The 17,028-nt window shown below is 35.4% G+C and overlaps 2 protein-coding genes across 8 annotated transcripts; one reads left to right on the forward strand and one right to left on the reverse strand.

Annotated features, from left to right (window-relative positions):
- Positions 1–1,398: 1,398 nt before the first annotated feature.
- On the forward strand, positions 1,399–6,296 carry LOC104887757 (serine/threonine-protein kinase AFC3). Of its 3 annotated transcripts, XM_010672486.4 has the most exons (12): positions 1,399–1,577; positions 1,710–1,827; positions 2,754–2,780; positions 2,867–3,020; positions 3,171–3,219; positions 3,652–3,766; positions 3,918–4,009; positions 4,099–4,243; positions 4,801–4,865; positions 4,959–5,056; positions 5,576–5,681; positions 5,784–6,296. In XM_010672486.4, exons 1-12 carry the CDS (start codon positions 1,446–1,448, stop codon positions 5,931–5,933), a joined length of 1,251 nt encoding a protein of 416 aa, XP_010670788.1. In that variant the 5' UTR covers positions 1,399–1,445; the 3' UTR covers positions 5,934–6,296. The 3 variants fall into 3 exon arrangements, with proteins under 3 accessions (XP_010670788.1, XP_057248398.1, XP_019103633.1); XM_057392415.1 differs by lacking the exons at positions 3,918–4,009; positions 4,099–4,243 and having other exon boundaries at positions 1,400–1,577; XM_019248088.3 differs by lacking the exons at positions 1,399–1,577; positions 1,710–1,827; positions 2,754–2,780; positions 2,867–3,020; positions 3,652–3,766 and having other exon boundaries at positions 3,197–3,219.
- A 660-nt stretch (positions 6,297–6,956) lies between these two features.
- On the reverse strand, positions 6,957–10,508 carry LOC104887756 (putative pentatricopeptide repeat-containing protein At3g15130). Of its 5 annotated transcripts, XM_048638108.2 has the most exons (4): positions 10,403–10,508; positions 7,965–9,916; positions 7,572–7,808; positions 6,957–7,249 (listed from the first exon to the last, which is right to left on the reverse strand). In XM_048638108.2, exon 2 carries the CDS (start codon positions 9,878–9,880, stop codon positions 8,108–8,110), a length of 1,773 nt encoding a protein of 590 aa, XP_048494065.1. In that variant the 5' UTR covers positions 9,881–9,916; positions 10,403–10,508; the 3' UTR covers positions 6,957–7,249; positions 7,572–7,808; positions 7,965–8,107. The 5 variants fall into 5 exon arrangements, with proteins under 5 accessions (XP_048494065.1, XP_048494062.1, XP_048494063.1 ...); XM_048638105.2 differs by having other exon boundaries at positions 7,572–7,805; positions 7,965–10,508; XM_048638106.2 differs by having other exon boundaries at positions 7,590–7,808; positions 7,965–10,508.
- Between the last annotated feature and the right edge of the window lie 6,520 nt (positions 10,509–17,028).

Genomic DNA, 17,028 nt, shown 5'->3' on the forward strand with positions numbered 1-17,028 from the left:
TGATGGTATTGACCGGCGACCGACGACGAAAACGATCGGAAATTTCGTTTCATTGAGCATTGTCGAATTTTTTCGCGAATTTCAGTACTTCATATTTCTTTTCGTAAGTTTGCTTACATATTCTCTATCCTTTAAGAAATACAGTGGAATCTCTCATTCAATACTGGAAGAAAGGATGGCATTATGGTAAAGCATTGCACCTGTCTTTGATGATGTTGTTACTGGAAGAAGGGATGGCATTATGGTAAAGCAAGATGAATATGGCTTGGAGGAAAACCAGGGCTTTGAATTTTTTCAGTTCTAAGAGGAATGAAGAAAAAGGAGAAAGTGAGAGAAAGCAGAGGTTAGTGTTTTGTTTTCTTTTCAGTTGATCTTTGTTTTCTTTCAGTTGGATTTTCTTTTCTTTCAGTTAGACTTTCTTTTCTTTCAGTTGAACTTTCTTTTCTTTCAATTGGACTTTCTTTTCTTTCAGTTGGACTTTCTTTTCTTTCAGTTGGACCAACTGAAAGAAATAATGGGCCAACTGAAAGAAATAATGGACTAACTGAAACAAAATGAAGACTACATGAAGAAAAATGTAGACTACCTGAAAAAGAATAAAGACCAACTGAAATCCAAGTAAGTCTAACTAAAGCACAAAAACCCACTGAAAAACAAAGAAGACTAACTGAAAACAAAATGAAGACTACCTGAAAACAAATTGGAACCACCTGAAAAAAAATGAAGACTACCTGAAAAAAAAATTGGAACCACCTGAAAGTCGTCCGACCAAGATTATGGTCGGACGAGTCCGACACGATACGTTCTCTTATTCAAATTATTATGACGTCAATTTTTTTCCTCATTAGACGATAAATTGCAAAACTAAATAACCAGAGGCATCGCGTGGGACATTCACTAGTTCTAATATTAATAGAAGTAGGATAATGATACTAATATATTCTAGAGGAGATCAAATAACAGGTCGGTCCGTCCTAAAAAACTGTCCATTAGTCGAGCCGCACCAAACCAAGTTTCAGGCCAATTTTTTGTATGTAAATCTTGTTTTTTGGGGCCAAAGTCAAAATTTGAACCTGAAAGTCATTTTCGGGTTTCCCAAAACTCGATTGAAGTAAAAAAAAATCATAACGGGCCCGAAACTCGGGCCAAAAAAATCTACCCACACCCAGATATTCTTCGGGCCGGGCCGAGCCGAGCTCAATTTGATCATCTCTTATCTACTTCCATATTTCTACAATATGTACACCAGTTTCCCTGTTTTGGTACGGTTTTTTGGTTTCGATCTTTTATGAACACCCTTACTCCTAAACCAACCCATGATAACCTATGACCCGACCCAAACCAACCCAAACCCAATTCACAAGTCTAACTCCTACCCAATTTTATAAGACCCAGCCCAAATTGACAGGCTTTGCTTTGCTAAATCTCCACGAACTCCTGAGAAGATGGTTCTGCTTTTGTCAGAGGTTGAGAAAAAGAGACAACAAGATACTATGGCGACGGTGGAAATCGAATCAAGACAACCACGAAAACGACGCCGTATAGTCTGGGATGTTGCTCCTTCCGACATTATTCAGGTTTCTGATTTTTAATTTTTTTAGGGTTTTAGGGTTTGTTCTTCACTTTTTCCCCCAAATTCCATGATTTCTGATTTATGTTATAACAACCCTTGAATGTATAATTAATTACTTTGTGTAAAATTTCTTCAGGAATATGAACCAGTTGCTGAAAGTGACGTAGTGGAAAGATATGTTACGCCGCCAAATAGAGAAGATGATCGTGAAGGGCATTATGTGTTTTCTGTTGGCGAAAATTTAACTCCAAGATGTAAGCTTTTTATAAAACATTGGTGTAATTTTTGGCCTCTGATTATTTGTTGAGCAATTTCTTGAATTTTGGCAACTGGGTTTTTGGTATATGCTACAAATTACTTATAATTATGTTTTTTTGTTCTATGGGAGTAATTTGATGGGCTTTTGTGCAGCTAATCATTCATAATTGAGCATGTTTTAGATTTGGGTTGTAGTGGACTAGATTAAAATGGTTATGTAAATATGTTGTACTGCTTATTGTTGTGAAGGTGTAGGTATTCATTGTATTTGGAATCTAGAATTTGGGATGGCCTCTGAATATGTTGTCGTTGCCTCGTTTGAGGCGCTGCGTTTCGAATATGATTATGCTCAGTATAGCTCATGTGGGTTTGTGTTAATGTTATATAGTATCTCTAGAAGAAAACATGAAGAAATTGAAATGCTTCCCCGCTTCCTAAACAAAATGTTATTAAAGAGTTAGGAGGATGTACATGCTGTTAGTGTGATATAGAAGTGTACGAAATTAGCTGGCTTTCTGGCATTACTCTATGTTGAGTCCCATGACAGTTGTTGCTTCTTATACTTTGGGCAATGAAACCTTATTTGGGAAAAAAGATGTCGTATTTGACTTGTCTCAGCAGGCGTTTTGATTAAATCAAGGAAGAAAAGCAGTAAATAAATAATTTAATAAGAACCACAGGGTTCACTTAACGAGTGCATATGGGGATAAGTTCATAAGGAAGGATATGGGAAATTTTAATGAAATGGTTCTCTCTCAATGGCTCGATTCCTGGTACTCTTTTCATTTTTTTTGGGTGCGAGTATGTATGCTCCATGCTTTATTTTATAGGAGATATGTTCCATGCTTTACTATTGCTGTTCTGAATGCCATCCTATCCAGACTCTGACATCATATATGGTTCTCTGTCAATTGCTTAACAGATAAAATTCTAAGCAAGATGGGTGAAGGTTAGCTGTCAAATGATCAAGTGCCTCTCAGATGTTCCATTTTATGATTCTGCTTGTGTCATCTTAGCAAGCTGCTCGTACTGTAGGCACATTCGGACGAGTTTTGGAATGTTTGGATCATCAAACAAAGGAGCATGTTGCAATCAAAGTAGTTCGAAGCAATTCAAGATATCGTGGTGCTGCAATGATTGAAATTGATGTGCTTCGTCATCTTGCAGAGCATGATAACGTTGGATCGCAGTACGTACTTTTGGCTTCTTGAAGCAAAGTTTTTGATTATGGAGCCATGAATACAACGTATTCATGTAGCTGCCTTAAATGTTGGAGATACAGCACTTTGTTGTGACCGTCGATGCTCTCTTCTTACAAATTGTTGCTTTCTGGATGCAGTTGTGTCCAAATAAGGAGTTGGTTTGACTATCGTAATCACGTTTGCATTGTAAGTACTCCCAACTTTTTGAAGCTATATAACTTGTTCTTTTTTACCTTTCCTCTTTTCTTTTTTTGTCAGGTCATCGTACAGCTGGTCTTTTAGATTTTGTAATTGTGATGAAGATGCTGGTATTGCTTCTATGTGCATACAGAGTCATAAGATTTGGTTGAGGCCAGATCATATGTTTCGAACATTAAATTTGCGTTTAATTCTAGATTAATTTTGGAGCTGCTTTTGTTGATCTTTTTTTCTTGCTTGTTGTTGATTTGATGACTCCTTTTGCTTAGTTGCTACAGTGCCTTTTCCTATAGTCCTGCCTTTACTTCTAGCTCCATGTGTCAAGATTGCTCTACTATGTAGTAATCTGCAAATCACTGGTATCATTGCTGACCCCTATATGGAAACCTTCCTTTGGATGCGTTTTGATAATCTTGTCAGGTATTTGAGAAGCTTGGACCGAGCTTATATGATGTCTTAAAGAGAAATAGATATCGCCCTTTTCCTGTGGACCTTGTTCAGGAGTTTGGACGTCAGCTTTTGGAATCTATAGCATGTGTGTGGATTAATTCTGGCCTTCTATTCTTGCATTATTTCCCCTAACCATTTAATTACACTTCTCATGCTCTGTTTTGTCTAGGAGCCTTGTCCGTTCAAAATTGCTCATCTTTGTTAACATTTTTGCAATGCTCCATCATATGTGACAGATATGCATGAGTTGAACTATATCCACACTGATCTGAAGCCAGAAAACATACTTCTTGTGTCTTCTGAGTGTGTGAAGATACCCAACTGGGAGGTATTTGGCCGTTTTTGTGATTGATATTTGGTGCCGTTGTATATGTAGATGTGCTTAGTATTGATCTAGAAGTAACTTCCATGTCACAGAGGATTTCACAGGAAATGCATTTTAGCTGCTTGCCAAAGTCGAGCTCCATTAAGCTTATCGATTTTGGTAGTACTGTACATGATAATCCAAATCATAGCTCCACTGTTTCCACCAGACACTACAGAGCACCTGAAGTTATTCTAGGTAACTAGTTACATTGTGGATTAGTGGAAGTTGAAAGTGTGATAATTGTTTTATCATACTGTTTTTGTTCATCTTAGTTCTATCAGCTGCTCACAAATCTTACCCTGCTCCGTGATGTGCCTGTACACTGGGTGGAGTTCCATTCACTATGTTTTGTCCAGAAATGTGATATTAGGTAGACGTAGCAATATTGACCCATATGAACTTACCGTCTAATCTCTATTACCTTTCTGCCTACTTTTGATTTAAACTAGAGGTTTCAGTTGTAATACGTGCTGCCCTGGTATGTTGGAGAGAATGAAGAAGGAATTGCAACTATTTGGCATTCTCATATTCATCTAAGCTGACAACTGATTCTCCTTCATTTTCTTTCTATTTTCTTGAATTCTTGTTTAGGGATTGGCGTGAGAAGCCTGTATATGTTTTTGTTACCCTCAATGCTCACAAACCCTATTGCACAATGCAGATGCCTGGACTATGTGTATATTGTGTGGTACCAGTTACTTTCACTTGCGGCCTCTTTTGTTCTGATGACTTATGCTTTTGCATTTTTGCAGGTCTAGGTTGGAGCTATCCATGTGATTTGTGGGGTATTGGTTGTATACTTGTCGAACTATGCTCCGTGAGTCCACCTTCAATTCTTAGTCAAAATGCTGCATCTACGGGATGTGGTCTTTATCCGTGAGATGATGTGACTCTCCTAAGTTTCTTTCAGGGTAGAGCACTCTTTCAAACTCATGAGAACCTAGAACATCTAGCAATGATGGAGAGGGTATTGGGACCTCTTCCGCAATATATGATACAAAAAGCCACGTGAGTTTCTTACCAAATTCAGTTAACCCTCATGCTTAATTTGCCGTAGATTGATGGTATATTAACAGATGTGTTCCCTTACCAAGATGTGGATAATTGGGCTTTGTTTGGTTGGATGGAAAATATTTTCAGTGAAAAATATTTTTTTAATGAAATGCATTTTCCTAGGGAAATCACAATTTGATATTAATTTTTCCTTGCTAGACTTTTTAAAAGATAAGCTAGAGAGAAATTTAGAATGAAAATAAAGAGGAGAGGATAGATGGGAAAAGAGACAGAGGGAGGAAATGTTGATGAAATATGTCGGAAAAAAAAATTCCAACCTTTTCACTTCTATTTTTTCCATAATTGACACATTCATTTTTCACCTATAACAAAGCAAACAAAGGAAAATCGGAAAATCACTATTCTCAAAAATTGTTTTCCTTCCAATTTAGACACTGCTACAGTTGATGAATCAAATTATTATATGTTGCACTTTATCTTGATTCTCATTCTAGTTCTGTTTGATCATTGCAGCAGAGGTGCTGAAAAGTACTTTAGACAAGGATCACGGCTGAACTGGCCTGAAGGAGCAGAGTCAAGGGAGAGCTCCCGAGCTGTGCAGAAGCTTGAACATTTGGAGGTTTGGATCATTCAAGCATCCTGTAAATGCACATTTGGGATAATTTCTCATTTATAGTGTTAGATTGTCTACTTATGTTCGCCTATGAACTTGATTATTTAGGACCTCATATCTCGGCATGTAAATAGTTCAAAGTCCTGCCTCTTCATTGACCTGCTGTACAAGCTGTTAAGGTTTGATCCGTCACAGCGGCTTACTGCAAAAGAAGCGCTAAATCATCCATTTTTCAAGATAAAAGCTTCAACTCTATAGGACATGTTTGTGTTGTGGAGCTTTACAGCATCCATCTCGAAAGTATCAGCCTGATGCAGTGAGGATTCCCATCTGCCATGACCAAATATAAACGAGTTTTCAAGACTGATGCAAGATTAGAATGGGCAGTCGCTTTAAATGAACGTCCTGTATAGTGTGGGCTGAGAAATTTAGCAGCAACAGTTTGTACATAAACGCTGTAATGTTTATATCTCGTGTATACGCAGGTTTAGAACTCCAATGTGACAAACTCCAATAGAAATAGCCAAGCTGCATCTGATAATGATTTAATTTAGCAGCACCATTGTAGAACCTTTTTACTGGAAAATGACATCGTTGCTAACCAAGTTAGTTATTTGCCTATATGCTAAGTGGAAACTGCTAACTCGTGTCGTTCATCGTCATTACGAGGGTAGCTTATCGGTCGAAGTGAGCCGAACTTTGATAGGCTTGGCTCGTGTTCATATAAATTTATTCGAGCTGAGCCAAACTTTGTCCAAGCAGAGCTTTGACCAATTATAAATGAGCCAAACTTGAACTATTTGCGAATAGACTTGACTCGCTATTACCCGTAGTTTTTACTTGTTTTCTTTCTCTAATTTTTGAGATCTTTAGGTTTTTGTTTTACAATGGAACTATTACCTTATTATTATGTAATATCTACATTAAATATATTTATGTATCCATATAAATATATTGTTTTTCTATTATAGAAGAATAATCGAGCTTGTTCACTAGCAAAGCTCGGCTCGTTAAGGTATGGAGTCGAGTTCGAATATAAACAGTGTGTCGCTGCGAAACTTTTTCTAGTTCACTTCTTTCCTCTGACTAGCTCTAAGTCTCTAAGGCTCTGATTGGTTGGGCGTAAAATGAATTTCATGGAAAACAATTTACAATGGAAAACACAATTTCAAATTCTTTTTCTGTTGTTTGGTTTCATCATCCATGTGAGAAAAATAATGAAACGAAAGGAAAATGAAAGGAAAAGTAAGAAAGTAGTGAAAAAAGTGTACCATAGAGATAAGGAAAAGAAAGGAAATCAGTCGTCCCTTCATTTAGAAGGGAAAATGATTTTTCCTCATCGGGAGAGCAATTTTGCTCCTAAGGAAAATAGAATTATACTCCTTTGCCAACCAAACAATGTAAAATTAAAAATAGAGGAATGCAATTTTTCGGAAAAATATTTTACGCCCTAACGAACGGAGCCTAGGGCTCTAAGGACAGGTATTCAACAGATGGAACATGATAATTTAGCCGCCAAATCAACAGGGGTAAATCTTCATCCGCTTGATCTTTTGCTTTCTTTCCAGTACGTCCTGCACAAAGTTTGAGTGCCAAACATCAGTAAAGAACAGCTGAATAAGGGAGAAAAATAGACCAAATAGCTAAATGTTCGCAAGCGAATACACTATCCACATTAGTTTTAGCTTGTTTCTGTAAGGTAGTAAACTCAATAAAGCCTTTAAACATTTATTCAACAATTAGAAGAGCATCCCAACTCTTCTAGAAAATAATGTTCAGGACATTATAGAATCACTGAGCACTACACCAGGTAGCTGCACAGGAACAGGATCCTGCTACAAATGAAACTTTTTGAGCAGTACGTTTGTTTGCAAGGGAATATTGCCTTAGACTTACACATTATTATACCCTCACATGTATTTTAGAATCTCGAATCATTGACCTCAAACCATGATTGTCCTCAAAAGCTGCTCATCTAATATTTTGACTGTCGTGAGAAGTTGTTCCTCGAATACATGAAGACGGCACTCATAAGAATAACAATTTTCAGGCCTGCAACAGAAAGCTTCACCAGCGTACATTATCTATGTTCTTACACCAACGAATTGAGGTGCCCATCCTTCATCATCACTACTAGTACATGTAAAACAGCACCAGTCAGCGATTGAATTCACAAGCAATGAAAAAATTCAGAAGAGATAATGTGTGTATGAATAAGAACCTTTTTCAAGTTCCATGGACAGGATAAAGTAACAAAATAAAGGTGGACTGCAGAGAAACTTCTTTTACCTTGATGTACGATGGATCTCATTCATGTCATTCCAGTTTCTAAAATCAGTTTTATGCTCTTGACGTTGATATTTGCATTTGATCATTCATGAGTGTCATTCAAGTGGGAGTATATGTCTCTGGATGATGATGACACATCTACATCACCAATAATCTCCACAAGAGCATAACCCGTCCTGGAATTTGTGAAATCTATTAGCATCTCGGACAACAAACACTCTCTTTAAAACTTTAGATAAACCCTTGATGAACTCATGGCAATCACCACAAACTCTCAAGTTCTTGAAAACCCTGATAACTTTCGTGTTTCCTTCCTTTCCACTACAGACCAGTGCCAGTCCGATAGCCAGCTTCTCACTATGAACTCTTAAATTTTCCAGCTTTGACTCATCTTCCACATCATGCAATGCAAACCTTACTTCATAGGAATAGCCCAACTCTTCTTTTAATCTTGTCTCCATTTTTATTAATACTTCATGGATTTTATCAGTGAGTGGATGTGTATCGTCTCCTCCATAAAAGAAATGGACCTCTTTTCCAATCTCCACCCAACTCTGGCCTGCATCTTTCCTTAAGCCCTTTTTTTTAACTGCTTCTCTCAGCTGCTGACACTCCTCCCAGTAACCAGCATTAGCATAAAGATTTGACATCAAAACATAATTAACTGGATTATCTCCGTCCAATTCCAAGATGATCTTTCCTATCTCTTCTCCGAGTTCCAGATTCCCATGAACTTTACAAGCACTCAGCAATGTCTGCCACACGCCTATGTTTGGTTTCATTGGCATACTCTCTATGAGATTTCTAGCTTCAGTAAGACGCCCAGCTCGACCTAGGAGATCGACCATGCAAGAATAGTGCTCCACTTCTGCTTTGATCCAATGGCCACTGGACAATTGTGAGAAGTATTCTTCACATTCTTTCACCAGCCCCGAATGGCTACAAGCTGATAGGATAGCCAAGTAAGTTATCCTATCAGGCCTGACATTTTCGGATAGCATTTTATTAAAAAGAAACACAGCTTCTTTCCCTAGACCATGTTTTCCATAGCCAGTGATCATAGCTGTATATGAAACTCGATTTTTCACTGGCATTTCAATAAAAAACCTCTCTGCTTCCTCCATCAGTCCACATTTGTGGTACATATCAGCAATGGAGTTGCCAACTTCTAGCTCTAAGCCAGAGGGGACCTTAATGGCATAGGCATGAAGTTGCTTCCCTTGCTCCACGAAAGCAAAATCAGCAAAGACTCCAATTAAACCTGACAATGTGTATGAATCAACTTGTACGTTGTTCTCTCTAAGCTGTCTAAACACATCCATAGCCTCCAAAAAGTTTCCGTCTTGTGCATAACCCAAAACAAGAGAAGCCCAGGAAACAACACTCCTATCCTCAATATAATCAAATAGTTTCCGGGCGTCAACCAGGTATTTACATCTTACATACAAGTCAATAAGCGCACCCACAAGAACTGTCTGGACAGAAACTGGAAACCCCCTCGTGATCAACGCAGCATGAATTTGAGTACCCCAAGAAACCACTCCAAGAACGCTACAAGCTTTGAGAACAGATGTAAATGTAAACTCATCAGGAACCACACCCTCTTTCTGCAATCTCTCAAACAATTCTATAGAACTCTTACCATCCCCTTGAGAACTGTACCCTGCTATAACAGTATTCCAGGCTCTAAGATTCTTCACACCCATTTCATCGAAGGCGAGAGCTGCATCTCCCATCTTCCCACACTTGGCATACATATCAACAATCGAATTACCAACAACAGGAAGCCACTGATACCCAGCTTTCACGCACACACCATGAACTTGCATTCCTTTTTCATGAACACCCAACAAACTACATGCCTTGAAACTCGAAGAGAAAGTGTACTCATTCGGTCTAACATCAGAAAAACTCATCTCATACAAAATCGACAAAGCTCCTTCAGCATCACCCTGATGCAAACACCCACATATTAGAGCAGTCCAAGAAACAACATTTCTTTGAAGCATTCCATCAAACACCTTATATGCATTGTCCAATCTTCGACATTTACTGTACATATCTACAAGATTATTGCTTATTATCATATCAGACCAAAAACCCATTTTCACCACAGCAGCATGAGTTTGCATTCCTTGTTCTAGGAACATATTCTTCGAGCAGTCCCTCAAAAACTTTGAAATTCTTAATTGTTCTCTCCTCAATAAGTTTAAAGATTGGTTCATTGAAGATTATTTACATATGACGAGATTAAAATTATAATAGTATGCAATTTTTTGTATAAGGGAGAATATTTAGTTATTAAACATACCCAGAAAAAAGTAGAAACAATCGTATAGGATTTCGTGGTAAATAATTGGATCAATAAGAAATATTAATTGGTATTAGTAGAATTTTCCAAAGCTATTTTTTCCAGAATTACTCTCAAATATACTCACTTTGCGCTTGCGCCCAATCTGAGCTCATCAAAAAGTCCACTACCTCGTTTGAGTGGCGGGAAAGGGAGGAGTAACGATTAAAGAATCTGCTTAAAACAACTGGATGGAAACTGCTAGTGAGAATAGGGTTTACTTGAGGTGCTGTGAACGATATGTCACAGGTTCAAATCCTCCCTCCCCTTCTTTGTACTTTGTACCGCCTTCATGGCTCATATGAATAAAAAAAACGAATTTTAAACATGGTTGTGAAAGAGGTCAATTTAATAATAAAAATAACGATTTTTTCATTAGGTATTTCTGTATTTTTTTAAAATTTATGGGATATTTTTGCTTTTTAAAAAAGGAAAAATTTATAAGAGAGAGCTCAACTATTATCCATTTTCTTTTATAAATCCCAATTATTGATTATTCTCTACAGGTCCCAAGTTTACTATCTTGTGATTTTCATAAGTTCTGAGTTACTTATAATCGGTTTGAAATGAAAGATTTTTAAATGTTTACCATCTTCGAACACTTTCAGCAAGTGACAAAGTCCTATAAAATGGGGCGAATATTTAAAAATATTACCTTTTAAATCGTTTACTCCCTCCGTCCTAATTTATTTGCTACATTTTGCCATTTAGGTGTGTCCCAATTTATTTGCTACATTTGCAACTATTTCCATATATAGTACATAGGTCCCACACTTTATTTACAAATTTGCCATCACTCCCTCATTGGTTTTTGTAAATATTTCCATATATAGTACATAGGTCCCACAATTTACCTATTTGTTTTTTTTGTTAATTCTTATTATGGCAACGGTCCCCACTCCCTCCTTGGTCTTTGTGATAAAAGCAAATGTAGCAAATAATTTGGGACGGAGGGAGTATAATTAATTCATGACTTATAAACTTGGGACCTGCAAAGAATAATTCATAGTTGGGACATATAAAAGGAAAATGGGTAATAGTCGGACTCTATCTTGTGAATTTCTCCTTTTAAAAAATGCACCAGGTACCCTTACTTTGGGGGTGAAATGCACAAAATTGTCCTTTTAATGACTAATGGGTCAAGTTTTCGTTAGTCATTGACCTTAATTAACCCCTCTAGCCCTGATAAAACCCTAATTAACTAACCAAATCCTAACTTCTAAACTTAACCCCCTAACTTCAAAGCCTAAACCCACCACCATCCAACCACCACATATTTAGTAAGCAAAGACAGGATTATTCCAAAATAATCCAAAGGTGGGATTATTTTTGGCAGATCAAACAAAGGTGGGATTATTCCTATTTAATTTTCCTTCTTTTTTTGACTTATTTTGTATGACAAGTTGCATTGATTCTCATATTTTATTTTATTTAATAAAAAAGAAAACGTTGTTATAAATTATTAGACGTTATTCTAGTCTTTTCAATGGAACACGCCACATCTCCTTCCTTGACTTATATAATAGAGATTTTAGAAAACTAAGGGTTTGTTCGTTATTGTTTTCTGTTTTCAGTCTTATTGAAAACCAAAACCAAAACCAAAAATATGAAAACCAGAAAATGAGTCTTCAAAATTGACATGTTTACTACAAGTATGACTAATATTAAGTTTATTAATTATACCTCTTATATCATATGACTTTTTCATTCATAAAATCAAAAACTGAAAACTTATAATGATGCTAAACGAGCCCTAAGATGTCCACTTTGGATCACTTTCAATTTCTAGTTTTTGGTTTTATAATTATCTTAAAATTAGTCATTCTTATACTAAACAGTTCAATTTTGAAAAATGACAATTGTAAACGGAAAATTACATTTTCTAGTTTACATATTTTTTGTTTCTAGTTTCCAGAAAAATGATAACAAACATACCCTAAACTAGTACAACTCTCTCTTTACATTTCTTGTTGTATTAGGTTCCCACAACTTAAGTGGACTTTCAATTTGTTTTAGGTTCTTTATAAAGATAAAGATACAGGACTTATTGTTCTAACTACAAATTTCTCTAGGGCTGATTTAGTTACATAAAGATATTAGTATTTCCTAGAAAGTAGTATTTCTCTTAATATCCTAGGAAATGGTAAAAATTGTTTGGTTGATCATAGAAAAGAAAAACTTCTTGTGCGAAGTTCTACTTTCTAGGTCCCCCTAAGTACGTACCATCCTCCATTTTATTGAAGTAGAACTCTCTAAATACCTAAATATTTGATATCTGTCAACCAAACAAGATCACCTTATCTTACTTCTTAACAAGCACTACTTTCCATGAAGTTTTATGTCAACTATACAATCTTTTAGTAGGTACAAACATGTAATCTTTATTGCAACTTGGGGGGATTTTACAGCCATACACTACAGCTCTTTGATTATTCCATAAAAGACACGACAAAAAATGAATAATACTGTTCTACATTCCACTTCAGAAACAAATGATAACTAGGATTTAGATATACATGAAAAAGGATGATAGTGAAAATTCACCAAATTGTTTTCTCATGTAGTGACTAACAAAATTTCGTAATAGATAGACCTCAATCATCAAACACATGCACTATTCAACTATTCAAGTATTCATATTTTGGTTTTAGCTACCAAAATCTAATACGACTTCTCTTTTGATTTATTCTTACATTTCATTATTTCAACATATCTGTCCAAGATCTTTCATTTATTTAAAAAACATCACATTCTTGACAAACAAATAAGGAAAATTTGTTAAAAAAAAACCTTTTAAAAGTTCAATTTTACGAGAAAAAATCTTTTAAAGCATTCTTTGAGAAAAAAAAAACCACAAACTTAAATTTTCTTATAAGATGAAACCTATTCTCATTTTTCGGTGTGGTTTTTGAGATGTATAGGGGCGGTGTTGCCATTAATGGAAATAGAGGGTTACAGAAAGATAGCACGATCAGCGTTAGAATTGAGAAAAAATATATCGAAAAATGAAAATAGATTTCTTCTTGCAAGAAAAATTAAGTTTGTGGTTTCTTTTTGCAAAAAATGCTTTATAAGAATTTTTTCGCAAAATTAAACCTTTAAAAGGTTTTTTTTGGCAATTTTCCAACAAATAATGTACTTAACACAAGCTTATCATCATGGTTTCATAAACAAATGTCATACAAGAATTATGAAAAAGATCATATGAATTCATTACAACCATAGATTGTTAATTTTACCAAAAAACAGTGAAAAATGCCTTAAGTGAATTGAAACTTTGCTTGAAATGTAGTACTAATGTAGTAATGTATATACATGATCTGACTCATGGACAAAAGCTAAACCAAGAGCATATTAGAAGCACCAATGCAAGTCCTTGCTCATGCTTGTAGCTATAGAGCCAATGTTAACCCATCTTCCCGGAATCATAGCCTGGGTAAGCCATAGCGCGCGCCGCCTCCGTTACTAGCTAGCTAGCCAAACAAGTGCACAAGAAATGTCCTGGCCCCTGGGAGAAGGTTACTGGTTCTGCTTATTTCTTCAAGAAGCAAACAAAAAAAAAAAAGTAGTTAAAATGAAAAAGTAGGGTTATTCTAACAAATGCATCAAGCCTAAAAACTAAAGATCATTTGTAAAATGTCGGAACATGAGCTTGAAAGAAGCATATACATTAAAATTAGCCTAGAATAGGCGAGATGGCTTAGTAGGTACATATTTAATTGCACTATTGGTACTAGTTCAAGTCTTGTAATGTTCGTGGTACCATAGACCTAGAATTGAATCACGTCTTTAAATTACTTAATTTTCTTATGACTATCTATCTTTAGAGAACGACAAACCTGTCTTGTAACACGTTCTTCGATGTATGATGCATGATTAAGGTGTTGGTTATTGTGAAACAATTACTAGGCGGCAACTGTCCCTTATAAGTACACTACTACTAACTTCATAATTCATATAGAAAGTCAGCAACCAAACTATTTAGCTAACAGCAAAAACACTGCACATTTTTTTTTTCGTTTAGGGAGAAAAACACTGGGCATTATATATAAAGTCAGCAACAAAACTATTCAATATATAGCATGAAAGATGACAACAATGACAACACTGCAATATGAACCCTATCTTGGTAATATATGATGTAAAGGTTAAAATGTATTCACAATAGTTACAGCAAAAAACTTCATAGTTACAGCAAATAATGTTTCGCTCACTTTTAATAGGTCCCGACTCTATATATATATAAGAAAATTAGGGTTTATATAATAATTACCCTTAGTATTTTTCTTTGAAAAATAAGATAATATGAAAAAATATTAACCATAACATCAAAATAATACTAAAACTAGAAGGCAAAAAAATACTCTTTTTTCTTATGTTGAATAAAAAATAATCTACTGTAAATCATGCTTCCAAATCATACTTCTGTTGTAAAGAACCTACTCAAAAGTTAAGAACTTATGTATAAAACATAACCATAAGAATTAAGAAATACATTTACCAACAAAACAATGTTAATATATGACACATCAGTTAGTATTATTTTTTTCAATAAGGAGAAATCTTGACAAATTGTGGAAAAAGAGATCCCTACTTATTAAGGAGATTCCAACCAAGAAAAAAGGCTCTAACCACGGAGTTGTCCCTCACCCTCATACGAATTAGTATATATTTCGGGAGATCCCAACTTGTCAAGATCCCGACCGAGAAAAAAGCTCTAACCACTGGATGATCCCTCACTCTCATACAAGTTAGTATATACTAAAGGGGATTCCAACTTGCCAAGGAGATCCCAACCGAGAGAAAAAGCTCTAACCACCGAGTTATCCTTCACTCTCATACACGTTAGTATATATTTCAAGGAACCCAACTTATCAGGAGATCTCAACCAAGAAAAAAGACACTAACCACCGAGTTATCCCTCACTTTCATACAAGTTAATATATACTTCACGGAATCCCAACTTACCAGAAGATCCCAACCGACAAAAAAAGTTCTAACCACGCACTAAGTTATCCTTCACCCTCATATCAATTAATATATATACTTCTAAGTGAAGTAGCAATATTTTTGCATATAACTCACTAACAAAAAAAAAAGTTGTAGAAAGAGAAAAAGAGAGAGTAGAGAGAAAGAGGAGAAACAAAAGGTGATGATGACAGAAGCATAGAGAGCACGAAGGAAAATGAGGTGCAGCATAGCAGCAGCTTCTTGGCATTATTAATTTCTTCATTCCATGCACTTCATCCTCTGTGCTCTCTATCTTCTGTCAACACCTCCCCACCACTTTCTGCTCCCCCTACTCCAAAAAAAAAAATTATTAATACCCTACCATCAATCATGAGGGTACATCAGTAATTTCCATATTTTAGACACTTATTCCATATATTTTAATACTAAAAATCAAATTTTCGAGATTGACAACGATCATTCTTTTCTGAACGAACTGCAAAGTTCCTTCTCGAATTATTCAAATTCAAATCTTATTTTTTTTCTCGAGTTTTGTTAAAAAAGAAAGAGATTAAAGGACTAAAAAATAGAGAGAAAAGATGAATTATGTAGGATATAGTAGTAGTAGTAGTATTTTTGAAAGTGTAGTTTTGAGCCCTATTTATAGGAAAGGTGAGAATTTACCAAAATAAGAGTGGATACTATTACTTACTTCAAAAATCAGTACTATCACTAGTACTTCACTAACTATTTGATTGAAAGCCGCCCCACATTATTTTTTTACTTTTTTTGTTTTGTTTTGTGAATTGTGATGGTTTTATTCTACTGTGGAATATCCCCACTTAATGATCAATGTGTCCTTTTCTAGACCGTCGATCGGATTTTGAATTAAAGTTGGAATTAATATTGTGGTTGTAAATAGTTGTTGTATTTTCGCAACGTGAGTTATTTAATGATTTGTTGTGTAGATGATAAAAACCCTTTAACTGAAAGGGGTTGACTGATTCATCATTGATGGAAATTGGGATAACCCCACTGCAATATTTGCTCAACAGAATTTGTAACCACTTGCTAGTGGTGATTGATATTGTGCATGTGATGTTCAGATTTATGGGATCTCTTTAGGATCTTTATTCAGTTACTATGAATCAAGGAAAAACACAAGGACTGTGATTATTCTGAGGTAATACAGATTACAGAAGCATATTCACTTGCTACCAAATTTGATACTAGATATGTTTGATGAAAAATAATTATAGGTATTAGAGTTAGATTAAGAACATTATTATTATTTTATTATTTCGGACAGTGTTAGTTGTCTAATTGTTATGCAATTGGTTGAAAGGGTTTAACATAGAAACTAGTGTTTGGTCCCGCGCAATGTACAGTAATAATATTACTGTGATTTTTTATTTTGAGAGAAATGGTTGAAGTGATTTTGATATATTGACATAGGTTGTGATGGAAGACAATGTGGTAAGTAGTTAGTGTGATATTTTAGATTTATTATGGCCTTGGTGGTGCTAAGAAGATGAGTTTTACTTGAGAAATAATAAATAAATGTGTAATTTTTATTTGAAAATGACATAAGACAAAAAAGCTAATAAGTTTTCTGACGCATTAGATAAGATAACTAAAAATGAAAATATTAAATGAAACTAAACATTAATGAGTATATTGATTGGAATCGATACTTCCTTCATTTGGTTGGAGGTGATAGAGCAAATCTATGTTGTTCATACACGAATTGAGTGTTACTCGAAT

This window comes from Beta vulgaris, chromosome 2, assembly GCF_026745355.1.
Source record: "Beta vulgaris subsp. vulgaris cultivar EL10 chromosome 2, EL10.2, whole genome shotgun sequence".
Classification (NCBI taxonomy): domain Eukaryota; kingdom Viridiplantae; phylum Streptophyta; class Magnoliopsida; order Caryophyllales; family Amaranthaceae; genus Beta; species Beta vulgaris.

Excerpts from the sequence above, each read along its gene's own strand:
- LOC104887756 (XM_048638105.2), bottom strand. The coding sequence starts at position 10,189 with ATGAACCAATCTTTAAACTTATTGAGGAGAGAACAATTAAGAATTTCA.
- LOC104887757 (XM_010672486.4), top strand. The coding sequence starts at position 1,446 with ATGGTTCTGCTTTTGTCAGAGGTTGAGAAAAAGAGACAACAAGATACT. Across the intron at positions 3,021-3,170 it reads CATGATAACGTTGGATCGCA|TTGTGTCCAAATAAGGAGTT; the intron begins GTACGTACTTTT and ends TTCTGGATGCAG. Across the intron at positions 4,010-4,098 it reads TGAAGATACCCAACTGGGAG|AGGATTTCACAGGAAATGCA; the intron begins GTATTTGGCCGT and ends TCCATGTCACAG.